The following is a 20,267-nucleotide window of genomic DNA, read 5'->3' as shown; positions in this document are numbered from 1 at the left end:
CGTCATTGTTGGGGATTGTGAAAGTACCTAATGTGAATGCTAAACTAGTTTCTTTCTTTGGTTTTTTTTTTTTTAAATTTCATGGGCGATTCACTCTTTTATGCACTTTTTGAGTCCAAATATTCTCTTTAAATAGTTAACATTAGAGTAATTAACGGCATGGACATTTTCGCTTCATTTTCAAAAGTTCATTTGCATTTTTACTTTTCACATTATATTATGAAGTCTAGTACTCATTTTTAATATCACCACAAGTAATTTTCCAACTAAATATTCGATCTCCTAAATTCACCTATTTATCTCTCGGTCTCAGCCGATTCTCACTAGGGGTGGAAACAGGCCAGGCCAGGTCAGGCTTTGCTCTTAACAGGCCAGGCCTGTTTTGGAGCCTATTGGCCTGAGCCTGGCCTGTGGCCTGTTACAGGCTTACTTTTCAACCTGAGCCTGGCCTGTATAAAGGCCTGGCCTGCCTGAAGCCTGTTAAAAAGCCTGTATTTTTAAAAAATTCAAATTATAATAATTAATTTTTTAAAAAAAGCTAAGATAAAAAAAACGTACATAATAATTTAATTTTTAGTCTTGTCTTTTATTTAAATTTTAGTATCATAAGTACTATTTTAAATCTTAATTATAATTTACAAGAATATTATTGAAAACTAATTGTAATTATATGTTAAAATTTAGAATAAGACTACGTTTAAGTACACACAAAAAATTAAAATTAAGACAAATAAATAAAGAGGAAAAAAATACTAATTTTATAATGAATAAAGAGGGTATCATACTTAAATTAACATAATACGTAAGTTAGTTAATTTATCATTCTTGGAACAAAATTTTTCTTTCCTATTTTCTTTATATTTTTAAGATTTAAAAATCACATTATTTATTGATATTATTATTTTAAATTATATTTTTATCTTCACTTGTCATCTAAACTTCAAAATCTAAAAAAAGATTAAACTATTAACTATATATTAAAATTAAAAAATAATTAAAAGAATACATTAACAATAATAGCATTAATTAATTTTTTCATATATTATGATTATAAATTCCTGACAGGACCAGGCCGGCCTAACAGGCTTAACAGGCTTTTTAAAAAGCCTAAGCCTGGCCAGTTTAACTAAACAGGCCTTCAAACAGGCCTGAGCCTGTCTTTTTTGGGAAACAGACCAGGCCAGGCCATAGGCCCCTGACAGGCCGCCTGGCCTGTTTCCACCCCTGATTCTCACGGAGTCACGGGGACATTGGGAGTCATGGAAAACCGGAATCTAACGTTTAATGATTTCCGGCAGAACACGTCCACCCGAAAAATAAGCAAAAACTAGTAATCAACTCCGGAAAAAATTCCAAGACATCGTTCCATCCATACGCACCACCCTAAGCAGCCGCTGTACCAAAAGTGATTACAAAATTTTCTTTTTCAAAAAAAAAAAAAAGGTGCTCTCGTCCCCAGGTTGCGGCCACATTGCTCCTCAGATGCCGTACCCTAAGAGAACAGCGGAAAACAGTGTCAGTTGACAGATGGGGGAAAAAACAAAACAAAACAAACAACAAACAAACAATGACCAATAAAAAGTCTGCCAAGTCAAATGTTAAACTGAAAAATGTTGACATTCTAACATGCAGGATGCTTTGGAGTATTCTCAATCAGGGTTTGAAAAGGCCCACGAATCCTGGTCATCTGCCCTTTATTCATCTACGTACCTGAATTGTCCATAGGGTTGCCAGCAGGTACAGGCTCGGGCTCTTTAATCTCAACAACCACACAGTCCGACATTAAGAAAGTTTTGGCCACAGAGGCTGCATGTTCCAGGCAACATCTGACCACCTGCGGAACAAAAGCAGTAGCAAGTCCCGGATCATGAACCAAAAGCAGATGAGCTAAAAACAAAAAAAATATGCACTAATTGACTGTAAATCACCTTTGTTGGGTCAATGATCCCAGCAGCCATTAAATCTTCATATTTTCCGGTAGCAGCATTATATCCATATCGTGGATTATCACTGGACAAAACCTGTGCACAATACACATTTCAATCATACCACAAGTAAAAATTAAACGAATACCAAATTCGAGCTCTAACAAATGAGTACCTTTTCACTGACCACGCTACCATTTACACCAGCATTCTTGGCGATTAATTTTAGGGGGTAACTAAGAGCTCTTTTCACAATATCTGCGCCAACCTACAACAAATAAAAATTATGTTGTATGCATATTCAGTTAAGTAATAGGAAACTTCCGTTATCAAATAGAAACACCGGCTGTCATGAACATTTCTCACAGCACAAGCACAAAAACACATCCACATTTAGGAAAACTACTTTCCCAATCGTTTAAGTGGCTTACTTTTTCCTCATCATTGTGAAGGCCCTCCTTGATAGCATCCACCTTAGATGCAAGTCTTAACAGCGTGCATCCACCACCAACTACAATACCTTCCTCAACAGCAGCCTGTATGCCTACACAATAGTTAACTCACGTCCAAAATAACCCAAGGAGGAAGTTGGAAAATAAAACGTCACCTTTGTAGCATTTAGAGCATCTTCAACTCTCAATTTCTTTTCTTTGAGCTCAGTCTCTGTCTGTGCTCCAACCTAAACATAACAGAAATATTGCATTACTAGAACCGATATAACAGCACAGCGAACACTGGTCAATACAAAAGGCTCTAGTGCATTTACCTGTATCACAGCCACCCCACCAGACAATTTCGCAATTCTTTCATTAAGCTTCTCCTTTTCATACTCCTGCTCCGCAGCCTACAGCAACATGCAGAAACCTAGTTAAAATCATGTGTATCTCTCTCTTCTATTCACCATTTCAACATTCACAACTGTTTTGTGCGTGTATGTAGGTGTGAGCGCATGCACCTATGCTTCCATGTTTGTATATATGACAATTTTCTTTCATACAGTCCCGGGGGGCGGGGGGGATCTCTTGCTTGTACCCCATGCCTTTAGTTACACACATATTCGGTGCTAACATAACATTTACATGTGGGTCTGCACATGCAATATCCATCGACACAAGGTTGTTGTATGCAGAGTGTCTTGCTATGCACACACATATATGAACGTATACCGAAAGAGAGGAAGGGAGAGATGCACTCAAACCTCAATTAGGTTTCTAATCTGTGCAACCCTCTTGTTTACAGCTTCCTGGGTGCTCCCGTCACCAACAATTGTTGTAGTATCTTTAGTAAGAACCACCTTGGAGGCTAGACCCAAAACTTCCTTTCCAGCTTTGTCTAAAGTAAGGCCAACCTCATCTCTGACTACAGTACCTGCCAAATGGAAATAAACACATGCTTGTGAGCAACCGGGAACTTGGGAAAGAAAGCAACACCCATGCACTTCCTAATTAGACGCTCAAAACAGAGGACAATAAATTAGCGAATTTTAAAGACCTCCGGTCAAGATGGCAATATCATCAAGGTACTGGCTCTTTCGCTCTCCAAATCCAGGGGCCTTAAGGGCTGCAATCTTCAATGCTCCTCTAAGTTTGTTCACAACAAGAGTTGCTAAAGCCTCTTGTTCAATGTCCTCTGCTATAATCAAAATTGGGAATCCATTTCTAATAGCCTCTTCCAGAATGTTAATCAGATCCCTTGCATTTGTTATCTTTTTATCAACTAATAGCAACTGCATAAAACAATTGTCGCATAAGGGATAAATATAGATTGTTGACAATACAGATGTAGAAAAGTCCAATGCCACACCTTGCAGTTTTCATATTCAACGGCCATTTTCTCGCTATCAGTAACAAAGTAAGGTGAGATATATCCACGGTCGAATTGCATCCCCTCAACAACATAAAGACTGTTATCTGCACTTTTTCCTTCCTCAAGTGTCACAACACCCTTCCTACCAACCTTACTCATTGCTTCGGCTATCATATTACCTACTTCATAGTTATTTCCTGCACTTACTGCTGCCACATCTGCCAATTCACTATCCTCAACCTGCATTCCATTCAATCATGACATCTTGAATAGAAACAATAATGAAATTACAGAATTTATACAGAAATAAAAATTGCCCGTTATATGATGATAATGCTGAATAAAAGAAAACATAAAAGGCATCACCTCTTTGGACATCTGTTTTAGCTCAGTTACAAGAGCCTTTGTTGTCTTCTCAATGCCACGAGTGATTAGTACAGGGTTGGCACCAGCTGCTACAACCTGCAAATTTAACTTATGTGTCAACTCATAACTGCTTTATCAATCTTACATGATACCAACTTAGAGATACCACATAAAAAGAACCACTTTTCAACTTGCTGACAAAATTTTAATTGCACGAAGCAGAACAAGGTGAGATGTGTTAAAATTTTTAAACGTAGAAACTAAAGAACAAACCTTGACACCTTCTGCAATAAGACCCTGGGCAAGAACAACAGACGTAGTGGTTCCATCACCAGCCAAGTCATTTGTCTTGGCAGCCGCTTGTCTCACCAACTTGGCACCAATGTTTTCCACTGGATCCTCCAATTCAACCTTTGAGAGGAGGTGGAAAAAAGGGCGAGGTAGTTACAGTATGTCTCATATATTTGATTGATAACAATGCCAAATGTAATTTGAAGCATCCAGAAAATCTCATGTCATCCGAGAATTAAAATGAACTAAAACTTGTGGCATGAGAAGAACAGAATGCCGAGACATTATACTGAATTCATAAATTGTAAGTTAATCGCACACACCATATTAGTGACATAAATCAAAAGCAAATTAGAGGGGGGGAGGGGAGGAGGGCAAACCTCTTTGGCCACAGTCACTCCGTCATTAACAATTTTGGGGGAGCCATACTTGCTCTCCAGTACAACATTCCTCCCCTTAGGGCCAAGTGTGACTCCAACAAGATCTGCAAGCTTGTTAACACCACTCTGGAATAAAATAAGATGTCACGGTATTAGGAATTAAGTTACATCAACGGAGGATCATCAGTCAAGCTTTAAATGAGTGAGAAAAGGGTCCTTATCAAAGGCTCACTTGCAATCTTTTAATAGCTGACCCATCTTTATTGAAGTGCAACTCCTTTGCCATGGCAGAAATCATGGGAGATCGATTTCTCCTTATAAGTAAATTACGCCTCCTACCAAAGGAAAATGAAGAAATAGAGGCAGATGAGGAAAGCTTCCTATCTGTCACTCGGCACCCAGGGGCCGCAAAAGAGCCAATTGAAGACATTGCTGTGAAAGTTGATGCCATCACTTCTGAAAACTGAATGTCAAGTAAGACACCCTTAATCAGTAAACCCAAATATGTGGTGCTAAAGTAAAGAGAAGAAGTAACGGGCAACTATATGCTCGCATCCACAAAAAAACACTCAGTTATGGAGGGAAGGTGGATCTTTCAAATGGTAATAAAACTGACCACTGGTTCAAATATTAAAAACCCGCACCACTCTTTGTAATTCTTGCATTTCATTAACCCAGAATATAAAGCGCAAAATCTCTTTCACGCAGCATAATCATTTCAATTTTTAAATGGAATCATAAAACCAACTCAAATATAAGCTATATTTGAACTTTCCAAGCTAGCGTAGCTATGCTCACAGGAAAACACGCACGTTATTACTCAATAACCAGTGAATGAGATAGTCGTTTACGGAAGCTTTCAGGAGAATAAGTCAAGATTTTAAGAATCAGACTCCGTAAAGAAAGGCCACACAGATTAGACGAACGTAAGAACAACGCAGTAGGGGAGAAATGGGGTAAAATGTCATACACGCACACGTAACAACCGCTGTCATCACATGGTAACAAATTCAGCTTTGTAGAGTTCAATTTTTGTACGGTAAGTAAGAAAAAAATTGAGCACTTTGCAACCAGTGTCAACCAACACTGACCAATTCTCATCGACAAACAGCTTTTCAGCAATACAGCCAGGGGTAAAAACTTGCATTAAGTTTTTAAACGTGCACAACACTTCTTGACCCAGAAAATTACCCAACCAAGGAAAGGATAGCGGACAGAAAGTCAGTCTCCCATTATACTTTTTAACGGCCGAAATAAACAATAATATTGCCATTAGTAATTCAACAGCAATACAAAGGGACGACAACATCACCCAAAAACATCAACAAAGAAAATGGACCGGAGTAAAGAACGGAAACTTGACGTCGAAATGCTGAGAAAATGAATCAAGATGAGTTAGTAATACCAGTAGACGGCTCGGAGCGTCGGAGCTGATTAGGGTTTAAAGGGATGGGTAAGGATAGGAAGGGTTTTGGATAACACTCAGCAAGAAGGAAGCAGGGCAAGCTGGGCAGGGAGCACAGTATGCTCTACGGTGAAGCGCGAGCAGTCGAAGGATTAGGTTTACTTGTAAGGAATAAATAAAAGGCCAGGGATGCACCTCTTGAACCTTCTGTTTCATCCGGGCCGTTAGATCCCATTTGCTGCTCCTGCGCTTCTATTTGTCTTGCTTCCGAATAATCTAGAACCTCTTCTCTTCTGCTCCAGTGGCACCCAATTGTTACACTAACCCCTGTTTCTACTCAACTTGATTAAATAGATTAAAAAAATTAGCTAATTTAATTACTTATAATAAATAAATATTATATTTTTTGAGATATATTTAATAATCAAGTATATTGGTTAGAACTCTCATTGAATTACTTTAAAAAAAGAGATACATATGTAAGACAAAGTAAATTGGGGTCTTATATTTAGAACTAAGTGAAAAGTCAAACAAATTCTTATATTATAGAACGAAGGTAGTACTTAATATAGTACCTAATTATTGAGTTAATTTTGATCCTAAATATAAGTCATATTTCTCATAATTATTAAATTTTTAAATTATCATCAATCGTAATTAAATAGGAGAGGAAGAGAAGACACTAAAGAAAATGATTATAATATTTTAGAAAAAACATATCATATTTCTCATAATTAATTAACTTATTTAAATTTCTTAATTTAATCAAATTAGTTAAATATGTCCTATATTAAGTACAATGTACTACTTTCAGTTTTTAATATAAGAGCTAGTTGACTAATTTAAATATATTAAGAAAATTAGTTAGATTAGTTATTTGTAATAAATACGTACTCCTCCGATCCTAATTATAAGACCCAATTGACTTATTTGAGGAGATTAAGGAAGTAAGTTAAGTTGGTTTATAATAAATAAGTATTGTCATTCCTAAAATATCCTTGCTAATTAAGTATATTGGCTAAAACTATCATTATTAGAAGGATTATCTTGGAAAAAAATACATAAATATAAGAGACAAAATGGATTGGGTCTTATAATTAGGACCAAATAAAAAGTCAAATTGGGTCTTATAATAAGGACCGGAGGAGTATTAGATTAGTTATTTATAATAAATATGTATTGTTTTTTTTCTAAAATATCATTACTTATCAAGTATGTTAGTTAGAACTATCATTATTATAAAAATTATTTTAAAATAAAATAAATTGAAATTTTATATTTAATACCAAAATAAAAATTAAATAAAGTCTTATATTAATATTAACAATCGGGGAAAATAATACTTGACCGATTCCGTCTCACCTTCATACTTCATGGTTCATAGCCTGTCGGCCACTCTAGTTGTGTTTTTTTTTTTTAAACCTTTTTTAACCACCATTGTGGCTCGTAGTTTTTTTTCTGCCCAATTTATGTTTCATAGTTTTTTTTAACAATATTTACATTAAGTTTCTTAGGCTATCAAGTTTTCACATGTCCTATTTTTAAAATATCAGTAGAAAAATACATAAAATTATGTATGACTAGAGAACTTAATATAATACATATAAAAAACTTCACATCAGTTTTTGTACTTTTTTTTTTAACCTGAAATTATGGCTCATAGTTTGAAGAATCAACTTAATGATGTGATTTTTACGGAGAAAATATAGTTTTTATATGACTAGAGTTCTGATGAGCTTAATCTTTGTAACCTGTTAATAGAATTATCCCTAAATTTGTGGTTAAATTTAGTCAAGACTTTTCAAGATGATAGATGACTAATGTGATGATGATATTTAGTAATAATATAATTTTAACCAAAATTAAATATAACTCCAATAATTGATTTCTTAATTGAAAAACTAAAAGGACGTTAATTTAAGTTAACCATATTTACAGTTGTGGATGTCAAAAACCATGTTTTCTGATTTTTGTATTATAGATGGATACATCAATTAACAACCATCCTATTTTCTGCCAAAATTTCCATTAAATAGATCACTGATCAGTTAAAAATTATAAACCAGCAATTTTAAAATTATTAAAGCAATACTTTCTCTCTTCAATTTTTTCAACGTTTTACCTTCAAACTATTATTTTAAACATCTGTTAGTTGTTATTAAAAATGTTGATATCAACTAATAATTTCTTGCATCCATACACGAGGGTATATTACCCTTTTGATTAAATTAAATTCAAATTATTTAAAAATAAATGCACAACAAGAAGAAAACACCGAAAGTCCAACTTTGCCATATCCAGTAACCGATTTTATGATGATAAGATACACGTGTGCCCTCTTTGACGGGATTCAAATCCGAAATGGTAACAAGCACGCGACAAAATTTCTACTACCCTTGGTGGTTTTACTTTTAGATGGTCAATAAAAGGGTGTCAGCGGTCAAACGTGAAACTTCATAATATACAACTATGTATGTACCAGTTTAGATTGAGGTTGGCTTATACAGAACTCAAATTGCATATGAAAACAAATAGCCTATTTTCCATGCAAAACCTCTCTCCCTTCAAACCACAGAAAAACAAATGTGACGAGAAAAGAAGAAACCTCACTGACAGCCTTGAGGGATTATTCTGCATCTTTCCTTTTTAATTCGGGTTGAGGAACCTCACTGATGATGGTCAATGTTTTTCCAATAGAAACCTCATCGTGAAGCTGCAAAGGTTCCAATGAATCTACTATATCTCGCATCAAAGGCCTTGCTTTTGGATTGCGGTTCAAGCAATGATAAGCTAGCATCGCCGCCTTGTGAACTCCTTTTATAGGATAATCGCCTTCCAGTCTTGGATCAATTATATTCAACAACTTCTTCTTTTCCTTCAGCAAGGGAAGAGCCCAATCTGCAAGGTTCTGCTCCCGAGCAGGCAGCGACTTGTCTAGAGATTTTCTTCCGGTCAGAAGTTCAAGAAGAACAACGCCAAAGCTGTACACATCACTTCTAGGGGTCAGATGACCTGCACAGTTGATACTTTCAGTGTCAATATATAAAGGCAAACCACAATCACTCTTTCGCTTGAAAACTAACTTTACCGGTCAATATGTATTCGGGTGCAGCATATCCATAAGTTCCCATTATGCGAGTAGAGACGTGAGATTTGTCGCCAACAGGCCCATCCTTAGCAAGGCCAAAGTCAGAAAGTTTTGCATTGTAGTCCTGCTCTTGATGAAGCACGTCATACGATCAAGATTGTTAAATAGTTGAAACATGGCTTGCTCTGCTAAGAGTGCAGCCATTGCTATACAAGAGAAGCAGCTAAAGTATTTCTGTACAATGTCAGGCATGTTCTGTACTTCATGCAAATATTATGTCCTCTGTATCCTCAGTTGAACATAAAAAGAGATGGCAACAGCCTTTCCTGCCTTTTCTTATCGCATTGCTTGCTCGATAGTTATATATTTTCACCTTCGTGTTAGAACATGAAGGCATTAGAACACAAGGACTACTAAACTAGCCATGCACACCAAATTTGTTACTCGAGAGATGCTTCGAACTTTTGCTTCAAGTCATTCCGTTATTAAGTACTCATATGTTCATCTTAAGATGCTGGAACTTACCCAACCTGGATTCAATTCAAAACAATGAGTCGTGCTGATTAATTATTTAGCCTGCTAACCTCTGCTCATCTTCTGTCTCTATCTGTTTTATGGTGACAGACAATATTTGACAACGCTAGTATAATGATTCAAGTGTTCAGATGAACAAAAGACATCAAGCATATACAGGCATACAGGATCTTAGGTTCCTCCCATTACACTTCACAAAGATTAAATATCATTTGCTGCCATGAGCGATCAAACTAATTCCAGGCAGAAGACCAGACCATGGATGTCAACATATTATCACCTTCTAATAGATGCTTTTATTTTTTGAAAAATGCGCCTCTATCTAATTAGCTTCACTATGTAATTATGCATATACTCACCCAAAAAGAAAATTGACTTTCCTCTTTACATTTAATTGAAGAAAAATAAACCCTTTAAATTTACTGACCAGGTCCAACAATATATTTGATGTCTTAAAGTCACGATAGATAACAGGCTTTTCTGCTTCGTGAAGAAATGCAAGTCCCTTGGCAGCGCCAAATGCGATCTTCATTCTTATGGACCATGGCAGGGGAAGCAATACTCCTTCAATATTTTAGTGAAGAAATGCATTAGTTAGGAAAATAAAAATCATACAGGCAACTGAAAACACCAAGGAAACATATGACTTAAATCACTTGACGTCTTCGGTGGGAAAAAAAAAAATCACTTGACGTCTAATTACCATGACGTGGAAATCAAAGCTTTATCAAAAAAGCTTCCTGTTCTGGTTCTAACTTTTTGTATCAAATAATGCGAAGAAAACATAAAAAGTAGGTTTCCGAGTACAATGCTCTTTTCCATCCCATAGACACTGACGGTGTATAGGATCTAAGTGACAAGTTACATTCAGAAGTCTCTAAATTGGTTATGAGGGTAATCCGTTCTAGATTTGTTCTTTTAGCCAAACAGAAAATGATATAGAAATTCTATCTGGGTTATTTAAAGATGGGTTAAGGTGTATCTAGAGCCTTTCAACACCCAAAAGTATTTTGTAGTGCACCCAGCACCCTGAAATATTCTTTCAGATACATCCAGTGTCTTGAAATATTTTGTGATGCGTCTAGCACCCTAAAGTATTTTTTCATGAGCACCCAGGACCCTAAAAAATATTGAAAAAAAAACGTTATGGTGCTTAATATACATTCATTTAATGAAGCTTTTGAGAAGTTAATAATGAAATTAAAACTGCTCATGAGATAACACTTTTAAAGCACAACTGCTTCTGAAAAAAATTAATATTTTAAGAGTAAAATTACACCACAAAATATTTGAGGATACTTGATGCATCTAAAAAAAATATTTGAGGGCGCTGGGTACACCTGACAAAATAGTTTGGGGGGTTAGACGTATCTTAACCCTATAAGGATTTTAATATAACTGCAGCATAGTTGTTTTTTGCCCCACATCCATATGATTAGATGTCTTGATGCAGCAACAAAAAACCAGTTGTTTTAATACTTGAGCAAGAAACTACGAAGCACACAGGCTTAAGCCCTCCAACATCAAAGGTTGCTGCCATTTCACAAAGCTATAAAACTACGTGTGATGAGATGCAATGCAGAGGAAAATTTATTGGTGAGGGAAATGTGAGGTAAGAAACATCAACAGAATTATATTAACAGGTTTCTAAATGATTAATGTCTTGATAGCTATGAATGACGCCTATGCACTCCCACCCCATGACCTCGGATAACTCACGACCCTAGCATCCAATAAAAACACGAGTTTCTTTGAAGATATGTATTGTGACCCAATACTGAGAGGAAAGGGAGAAGTGGAATGAAACTCTTACTGGAAAAGAGATTATTTTCCACACTTCCTCGGGCCATATACTCGTATATGAGCACCCTGTGTTCGTCTTCGCAGCAGTATCCAATTAACTGGACCAAATTTGGATGAGAAAGCTGACCAAGAAATATGACTTCCGCCTAGAGAACAACGAAGGTTCAGATTGTGAACGAAAACCCAAAGATCCAGATCATGTATTTTCATAATACAACATAACAAACAGATTACCAGCCATTCTCTGTGCCCTTGATGACTATTATCACCATCATGGACCTTGACAGCTACAGTAAGATGAGGAAGGCCCTCTCTGACGTCCTCAGAAATAAAACCCTTGTAAACACTTCCAAATCCTCCTCCACCCAAAAGACGGTCTTGCCTAAAATTTCCAGTGATTACCTTTAGTTCATCGTACGTGAAGGCAATCAAAGGCTTTGCACCTGAATCACGGCGTAGGACTTCTACTTCTTCGGGATTGGAAGGTAACTTACTGTCATCATTCCGAGGTTTGATGGCATGAATTTGGTCCTTGGGTGAGTCTACAAGAAAAATGGGAGGGAACGATTTTACACTGCTATCCCGTATTCCAATATGTTCCCAACGACACTAAGAAAAAGTAAGACAAGACCATGAATTATCACCATAACAATCAATGAACTCCACTAGACTGGTATGATACGAGGATGGTAGCAAAAAATAAGCACGGTTTAAGTTTAAAAATAAAATATTCCATTCCGTGTTTGTTCATGTTTTAAAATGAGCTTAGATTGCTGGTCCAAAAAAGAAAAAAATGAGCTTAGATTCAAAGAAACCTGCTTGAATTCAATTTTGCCACTAAGGAGAACTACATCGTAAAAGTTAGGCTTTTAAAAGCATGCGCATGGAATTTTTGTAAGGGAAAATCGCAAAAAAAATAAAAAAAGCAATAGAAATATATTTAATTTTAAAAGCCTCCGCAGGGAAAGTGTATCCAAGATAAGACTCAACGCACTATTGTGAGGTATTCACTGTCCACTATATACGGACAAAAGAAGGACAAAAGCACCCACTTTGAAGGCGGACGCGAGGAAAAGGTCAACTGGGCTCAATCCGCAAAATTTACATTCGAAAACTAATCTTTTACCCAAAAGAAATAATAAAAAATAAATTTGGAGAAAACGTGCAACTTCTAAATCATTTTTGGCTCTCTCTTGGTTGCTAGGTGTTAATGTGTTATGAAGATCTGCAAAATATAAGCGTGACTTGCGCACATTAAACCCCTGGATTCATAAGCTGTAATAAATTCATTGATCTCGAGGTCAAAAAATAAATAAATAAATAAATTCATTGATCTAACCAAACCAACGGAAAAACAACACACAAACGAGAGAAGGTACGGAAACTCTGTTTATGGGGATGACAGAAGGAAAGGAGAGAGATGGTACCTAAGAAATTTGGTTTGTATCTAATGAAATCAAGGAACAGAGGAATCGGCGAGAAATAAGGAAGAATGAGCCAAGCTTAGAAAAGCAGGAGGAAGAGATAATCATACCTGACTTAGCATTGGATGACACTCTGTAAACTGAGGATTCCCTGGAAAACCAGCAGTTGCCCATTATAACCAAGATCAGACAGAGGCTGCCACCCGCTCCTTCACGAACAACAACCCATCACAAGAACCAAAAATATTCTGAGAATGTGAGAGGGTTTGATGATGGGAAGAGGGGAAGAGAATTCCGCGATGGCAATGATGGGATGAGTATTAAGGTGGAAGGAGAGATGGGGCCCAGAGAGCAGAGAGGGGATTCGTAGTGATTCAAATGTGGCTTTGTGCGCTTTCTGTGTTAGTGCGCATAGAAGGTGCACTCGCCTTCCCCCACCAATCACCTTCCGTCACTTCCCAACTCACAGCCCTCTCTCTACGCCCCTTTCTCACGACTCCAACCTTGAAACTTGGCAACCACCTCCATACCTAACACCTTTTCTTTTCTTCTATTTTTATTCATTTTATTCATCCAACCAATCCAGATGCTCGGGCCAATAAAGTGTTTTATTTTATAATTCCGCTTCCATAGAAGGTTTCACTTACCCCACTCAGACAATCCCAAAAAAAAACACCTTCAAATTCGTTTTCTTTCCCTAGGCAAAATTCGATTGACCTTCCAATAAACTCCCACTGCGAATTCAGGCCGAATATTTAATGACAATGAATAACCGTCAAGAAGTCAATTCATTGATTGTCATTCTTGCTTGTTTAGGATAGTTCTAAGCGGGTAGCCATGCATGCAATAATGCCCAACCCTACATTTCTTTTTTTAAAAAGATGGAGTGTCAGAATCTGTACACTTCTCACTCCTCACCCCCACCCCATTAAGAACATCCAAACATTTGTAATCACATACAAAGATATATCCGGATCTTTAGCTAAATCCTAATTATACTAGTGGTCCTATTAATCAATAGGCAATATAAGCGTTAGTGCCTAACATATTTATGGAGTAGTGATATTTTCAAATCACTTCAATGTGCAGAGACAAGTGGATTGTCGTTGCTCGTGTTCACCAGAGAAGCAGCACTGGGTGTGAGAGCGATTTCTGTACAACTAATGTTTGATAACATATATGAATATGATGAGTCACTGGAAAAACAGAGAAGAGCAGTGACAAAGTATTGCCCTCTATTCTTGACAATTGAAGTGTTAGATTAAGCCAAGTCGTCGGTTGAAAACCGCCAACGATCGATGGTTGTTGAATACGAGTTTGTGAGAATGCCATAAATATCGAGTTATCCCGCCCCTCCCGTGGGGTTGGACCGATCATCCACGCCAACATGGTTATCCCAATCTAGAAAGAGATCTCCTTACACAATGATGCAGATGGTAGATAGATGCCACTCAGTTTAGTGGTCGTGTTCTCTGTCTTCTTGTGGAACACCACGTGATGCGAGTAGCTTCTTTTAATTAGGGAAGGAAAAAATCTCTCTACTTCTGTTCTCTACTTCCCTCCATCTTAGCCGTGACTAAATTTCGAAGAAAACTTCCAAAAAAAAAAAGAGTTGTTTTGTTCGAATATTTGGCTGAAGTGATGTAATTTTTCAAAATAAAGCATTAAGTTTTCATGAGATTTTTATCGAAATATTCGAATAGTACAGTTTAGCTTTGATATCATTGGAGAAGAAAATTTTTGTACTTATCTATAATTGTCTTCATTGTTTCTTTGACAATCTGTGAAGAATTTCGGACATACCTGGAGCGTATAGCGAATTTAGATAGCCACTTGCAGAAATCCAGTCACTGAGATGGAGTCAGACTATGTTTCACAACAAATACACAGTGGGAGGAAGAGACAAAGGAAGCAAGCGAAGCGGAGGCAAAGAAAACTAGTTACTAAAAATTTTTTCCTTCGGGTTTCTTAACTCCCCCCACGATCAGGAGAAAAAAAAAACACCTCTATGGTTATTGCAACCGTTCCCACTCCCCTTTTTTATTTTAAATTTAAATGCAAAAAAGTGAAAACTATAATTTTCAACCCAGATGTATTGTAATTTGCATCAAAACCTCAATTAGTAAATGGGTTTAGGCCCAATCTATCAAGGGTGGATTGACCCATTTTCCTATAATCTGCAAGTACCTTAAACAACTTGTGAAACGTAAGAATAGTTGAGAGTCATGATAGCTAATATTTAAATAAAATTGTCAGTTGTTTTTAAAAAAAGTACAAATAAAATTGTCACTTTTTACTGGGTCAGCCCTTTTTATTCTGAAAAATGTTCTCACCATCTGTAAAAATTATGTAATGAATAATATTATTAAATAAAATTTAAGCGTAATCCTAAAAAATTAAGCATGCTGCCTGAAGGTTCCAATTTTTTTTATCCTTAAAAATTATGATCCCATAAAATAGGTTTAATACAAATAGAAATTTTAATTTCTCAAATTCGCTTTCATTTCGATTTTGATTATCAAGTTTCAAACCATAAGTTTCTTTTTATTTATAATATTGATTCTTATAATCTAATAAAAATTTTGACTGTTTTACTCTTTGAGGAACTAAAATCCATGGTTTGAAACATAAAAAACCAAAACCAAAAAAAAAATATTTACTTTGAGCATCAGTCCTTTTGCTTAAATAACCCACGCTACATTTAGTAAGAAGAACTTGGAGCGGATGGCTCCCCATGTTTGGCTCCATAAAATTTTTAGAAGGGACCCTCTCCTCTCCTTCCCTCCTAATCCTCTTTTTCGCAGGGAGGGGTAATATTTTATTATGTTTGGATTACCGTTGCCTTCATCCTCACCCACTTGGCTTCTGAGTTTCCTGTTGAAATGGCATAAAACAATGAAACCGTTAAAAAATGAGAATTTCAAAATAAATTCTTTCTATAAAATTTCAATCAATTTTGTAAAAATTTTCTGATGAAAAGGAAAAAAAAATCTAAATAATACTACGAATGGGGAACATCAATTGTAGGCATCATGTGCCACTATTTAGTAATGCCCATATAGATTCCAGATGGTTTTTGCATCTCCCAACAAATACATTTTTCAGGAACTTGTATTTTTTTCCTTACAGGATAAATCCATTTAATAGTTGATTTTTTAGCTACTAGATATCAACAGTTATTTATATAAAAAAAATCAATGGGTATAATTATTTTTTACTAGAATTATATTTATAATTATACAACATAGTTTTGAATATATTTATACATAAAAGTATAACATATGAGTAAAATACTCTAATTACTTTTTTAGTTTGGAACAATTACACAGACTTTCCTTTTATTATAAAAACATACAGTTTAGTCTAATTAATTAACACCATTGGAAATATCCTAAAAATATTATTTTTAATTGAAATTTATATTAAAACAAATTTTATTTACTATTTTACTCCCGTTCTAATAAATTTATAAATTCTATTTTTGCAGTTACATGAATTTTATTTAGTTAAGACATGCATAAAAGACTTGACTAAAAATTTAACTAATTTTTTTAATAAATATATATACTTAACTAAATATGTTTATAAATTTTTACAATAAAGATGTGTTTAAAAGTTTTGAATTACAAATTTAAATATTTTATAAAATCTTTCAAACTTATAATATTTAAAACTTTACGGTAAACAAAAACTATATATTTGAAATATATTTTTATAATTTAAAAGAAATCAAAGTAAACAACTTCCAGTGAATGTGATAAAATATTAAAATTATAAATTTTATGATTTGGATCAAAGTTAATAAATCTTATAACATATTAGAAAATTTTAAAATATATGTATTATAATTTTTTTGATTTTATCAAAATATTTTTTAAAAAATATAAATGTCTAAATAATTATTAAGTTAAAAAGGAGCATTTTGGTAAAAAAATAATTTAAAGTCAAACTAACTAATGATTTGGGCGAATAAAAATAAAATTTTAAATATAAGAAGGAGGTTTGTATAACATACGTTTTAATTTTAAAAAACGTTTATATATATTTTCAAAATAGATGGAAGGTTTCTGTAATTGAACTAAAATAAAAGCGTACTTTGTGTATTTTACTCATAATATAATTATTCAATATATGTTAGCTATTAATTATGCATTATAATTTAATATAATAAATGTCATTTATAATTATATTTTATTCAATTTTAAAAAATAACTTAAATAAATAAGAGTAAAATTGTTCATCTAAGAATATGTTTTCTAGTATATCTTTTAAACCAAAGAAAATAACATTAAAATTTCATTGCTTTCCTCTCTTTTGATCAATCCCAAAAAAAATATTTGTCCCCCCCCCCTTTCCCTGTGCCAAATAGGCTTGGGGAGTATTTGGTTCAACCAAAACCATTTATAAAAAATTCTTTTTAAAATTATAATTTAGTTTTTACGTAACTTCGATTCATTTGATATTTTTAACCCCATTTTTCCAAAGATTCCATTGATGACCCCACCATCATGCGCACCTCGAGACAAGCCAAATCTGAGACTGGCAAGCGGCTACAAGACGAGGCTTCAACGCGGCAGGCGCCCGCTCAACTCTGACTTTTAAACCGTGATGTATGTTCACTGTTAATGGGAGCTTCAAATGCCAGTGAGTGGTTAATAGGAGCACAGGCTCAACTTTTATTGGATTTCTTTTTTTTTTTTTGGTTATTTAAATCATAATTCTCGAAGTGATGCAACAATGTACTTCTTCACATGAAACGCTTGCATTTCAGTGGTCCATATTGGGTTTTTCATTTGTTTCTCAACTCGGCAATTTTTCCCCCCGAAGATAATTAAGGCAACCTTATTGGATATATTGTTAGCATCTCTCCAATTGAAAATTCGAGCACTACGTTGTAAGAATAAACTCTTATGTTATACCCAACCCTGATCGGTTCAACCTGACCATTTTGATAGCCTGATAGCCATGTAATTTTAGAGACTGGGTTGGAGCCCATGGCCCAAATAAGATGAAATGGGATCTGGTTCAGTTTTAAATGAGAAAAAAGCTTCTTTTTTTTTTCACTAGACAATCTTCCTAAAAATATTTTTGTGCACGCTAAGGTTGATGAATCGTGAATGTGAATGGGATTGGGTGTGGAAGTGGGATTAGGAGTAAGATTGAGCTTTAAAATTGTATTTGGTATGAGTAATATTTGAAGAGAATAATTACATTAATTTTATTTTTAAATTAATTATAAATTGTCACGAGGCCATAATAATCTATTATTAAAAAGGGCCCTTGATGTTTGGTGGGAAGGGGATACGTTTTAATATGAAAAATCCTAATCCAGGATTAAATTTTTAACATCACCTCCTTCTAGGGTATTATTTAATCTCCGTTTATCCGATCCCAAATAACAAATAATCATTTATATCAAATATTTTTTTAGTCTCAATCTCAATTTCTATCTCTCATTCTCAATGCTTATACCAAATGAGACTTAAATATTTGTATTAGCTCAATGAATATGCGAAGTCAGGATAAATTATGTTATCATGAAGACGTTTAACTAGTTCCAATCAAAATCAGTTTTATTATGGCCTACCAACTCTAATAGGTTAAAAATGTCGATTACGTTAAATATGTTTGTTTTCTTCTTTGTGTAATGTTCTTTTTTTTTTCTTTTTGTTTTAGTTGCTAATCTTATGTAAATAGACTTATTTAGTGGGGTAACATTTTATTTTCTTTAATAAAATTTGTCTTCTATAAAAGAAAAGTTAAAGATGTCAGATTTATGAGCAACCAGTGTCGGTTATAAACTCATGATCGTAGCTTGGGCCCAAAAAAAAAGGAAAAAGGCTCATGATCGTAGAGGCAATCGGGTGATGTGCGTTGAATCCGGAGCGCGCCGATTTTGTGGAAGCCTCTTGTTTACCAGCCATGCCTTCAGTCCTCAGAATCGAGAGTACGTTACGTCTATAAGCCTCCCGTATGTCTTGTTTCTGTACAGGTGCAGAAGATGATGAGATGTAATTGGGAGATCATGAAAACGCGCATTTCTAGGAGCCAAATTGACTGGCTGATGCTTTGGGCTAATGAGGGGATTTCGCATACCTCTCTTCTACATGATCGTCCTTCTTATCTTAGGACTTTTGAGTAGCAAAGATTGGATGGGAGCTAATCCCCAATTAAACTAGTTTCTTTAATGTTGGGTGAAAAACCCCCTCTTTTGCCAAGAGCCCAAAAAAAAAAAAAACACATGTGTTTTTCATTTTAAAAAATATGCAGAGAAATTCAAACAGCGTATATGGTCAATTTATAAAATGTTAATACCATTTTTAATTTTTAAAATTTGATCTTGTTTCGGTTTTAGTCATTGAGATTTGAAATAAATGGTTTTAATACCTAAAATTTGTTTTCATTTTGATCAACTTAAAGATTTTTAGTCTCTAAAATAATATTTTTGATCTCTAAAACAATGATTTCAAATTTTAGATATGAAAATCATAATCAGGTTAAATTTCAAAAACTGATGTTAACTTATTTACAAATGAGAAAAATGCATTAATCTCCCCTCTATTAATAACAGAGGCCTCCATTTTATTTTGAAAATTAACATAAACATCCTATGAAATTAAAATACATGTTTTAGAAATCTCCTTTATAACTTTGAGATTTAATTTTCATTCACCAAACTAGTTGAGTACCAAATCATAATGTTAACATGTTACTTTGACTAAAATGTCTCTTCTTTACATGAACATTACTTAATGATTATCATTTAATCATATATGACACATCTTTAGCTGAAATTAAAAAACAGTTTAAATACATATTTTAATATTTTTTGCACTATACAAATTTAATTATTTTTATAAATATAATTATTTTTATTAATAAATTTAAATTTTCAATCTCATCTATTTATTAAAATTTATTTGTGATGTGATCTTTTAAATTTAAATGTATATGTTGGCTGAAAATGTTTTACAATCAACCGGATGTCTATACATATATTTTAATTAAATTATAAAGTTATAAAATATGATTTTGAGATTCTCATGTTAACATGTTGTAATTCAAAATTTTTAAATATTTTTCGTAATGCATATCTATGTCCAAAAAATTACACAAAATTTTCATCAAGTTGTTAATATTTTAAGTTACTTAATTTTTGTTTAAATTTAGTAAAAATATTAAAAGATCATTTTTTTACCAGCATTAAAAGATCATTAATAAATATTTAATGTTAAGAGATAAAAC

General features: G+C 34.3%; 2 protein-coding genes across 4 annotated transcripts; both read right to left on the bottom strand.

Moving 5' to 3' along the window:
• Positions 1–1,275: 1,275 nt before the first annotated feature.
• On the bottom strand, positions 1,276–20,228 carry LOC114718438 (ruBisCO large subunit-binding protein subunit beta, chloroplastic). 3 transcript variants are annotated; one of them, XM_028903743.1, is made up of 15 exons: positions 6,174–6,306; positions 5,001–5,231; positions 4,769–4,894; positions 4,371–4,508; positions 4,098–4,193; positions 3,729–3,971; positions 3,417–3,651; positions 3,124–3,293; positions 2,692–2,769; positions 2,533–2,604; positions 2,357–2,461; positions 2,101–2,193; positions 1,929–2,021; positions 1,711–1,834; positions 1,276–1,492 (listed from the first exon to the last, which is right to left on the bottom strand). In XM_028903743.1, the coding sequence occupies exons 2-15, from the start codon at positions 5,217–5,219 to the stop codon at positions 1,479–1,481; spliced, it is 1,806 nt and encodes a 601-aa protein (XP_028759576.1). In that variant the 5' UTR covers positions 5,220–5,231; positions 6,174–6,306; the 3' UTR covers positions 1,276–1,478. The 3 variants fall into 3 exon arrangements, with proteins under 3 accessions (XP_028759576.1, XP_028759577.1, XP_028759579.1); XM_028903744.1 differs by having other exon boundaries at positions 5,001–5,224; positions 6,174–6,302; XM_028903746.1 differs by lacking the exons at positions 5,001–5,231; positions 6,174–6,306 and adding an exon at positions 20,221–20,228.
• Positions 8,461–13,343, bottom strand: LOC114718439 (probable serine/threonine-protein kinase PBL16). The gene is made up of 6 exons (XM_028903747.1): positions 13,133–13,343; positions 11,833–12,140; positions 11,609–11,744; positions 10,223–10,359; positions 9,262–9,385; positions 8,461–9,185 (listed from the first exon to the last, which is right to left on the bottom strand). The coding sequence occupies exons 1-6, from the start codon at positions 13,194–13,196 to the stop codon at positions 8,800–8,802; spliced, it is 1,155 nt and encodes a 384-aa protein (XP_028759580.1). The 5' UTR covers positions 13,197–13,343; the 3' UTR covers positions 8,461–8,799.
• Positions 20,229–20,267: the final 39 nt, after the last annotated feature.

This window comes from Neltuma alba, unplaced genomic scaffold (genome assembly GCF_004799145.2).
Source record: "Neltuma alba isolate B1F8T4 unplaced genomic scaffold, ASM479914v2 tig00011850_pilon, whole genome shotgun sequence".
In the NCBI taxonomy this organism is placed as follows: domain Eukaryota; kingdom Viridiplantae; phylum Streptophyta; class Magnoliopsida; order Fabales; family Fabaceae; genus Neltuma; species Neltuma alba.
Note: the sequence above shows the minus strand (reverse complement) of the source record. Positions and strands in the feature narration are given on the sequence as shown.

What these genes read in the sequence shown, in the direction of transcription:
- LOC114718439 (XM_028903747.1), bottom strand. Translation starts at nt 13,196, where the DNA reads ATGGGCAACTGCTGGTTTTCCAGGGAATCCTCAGTTTACAGAGTGTCA. An exon ending in CAAATATATTGTTGGACCTG is followed by an intron (nt 9,386 to 10,222) that starts GTCAGTAAATTT and finishes CATCAAGAGCAG; the next exon opens with GACTACAATGCAAAACTTTC. An exon ending in ACCCGAATACATATTGACCG is followed by an intron (nt 9,186 to 9,261) that starts GTAAAGTTAGTT and finishes TCAACTGTGCAG; the next exon opens with GTCATCTGACCCCTAGAAGT.
- LOC114718438 (XM_028903743.1), bottom strand. Translation starts at nt 5,219, where the DNA reads ATGGCATCAACTTTCACAGCAATGTCTTCAATTGGCTCTTTTGCGGCC. An exon ending in GTGGGGTGGCTGTGATACAG is followed by an intron (nt 2,605 to 2,691) that starts GTAAATGCACTA and finishes TGTTATGTTTAG; the next exon opens with GTTGGAGCACAGACAGAGAC. An exon ending in TTCACAATGATGAGGAAAAA is followed by an intron (nt 2,194 to 2,356) that starts GTAAGCCACTTA and finishes TATTTGTTGTAG; the next exon opens with GTTGGCGCAGATATTGTGAA.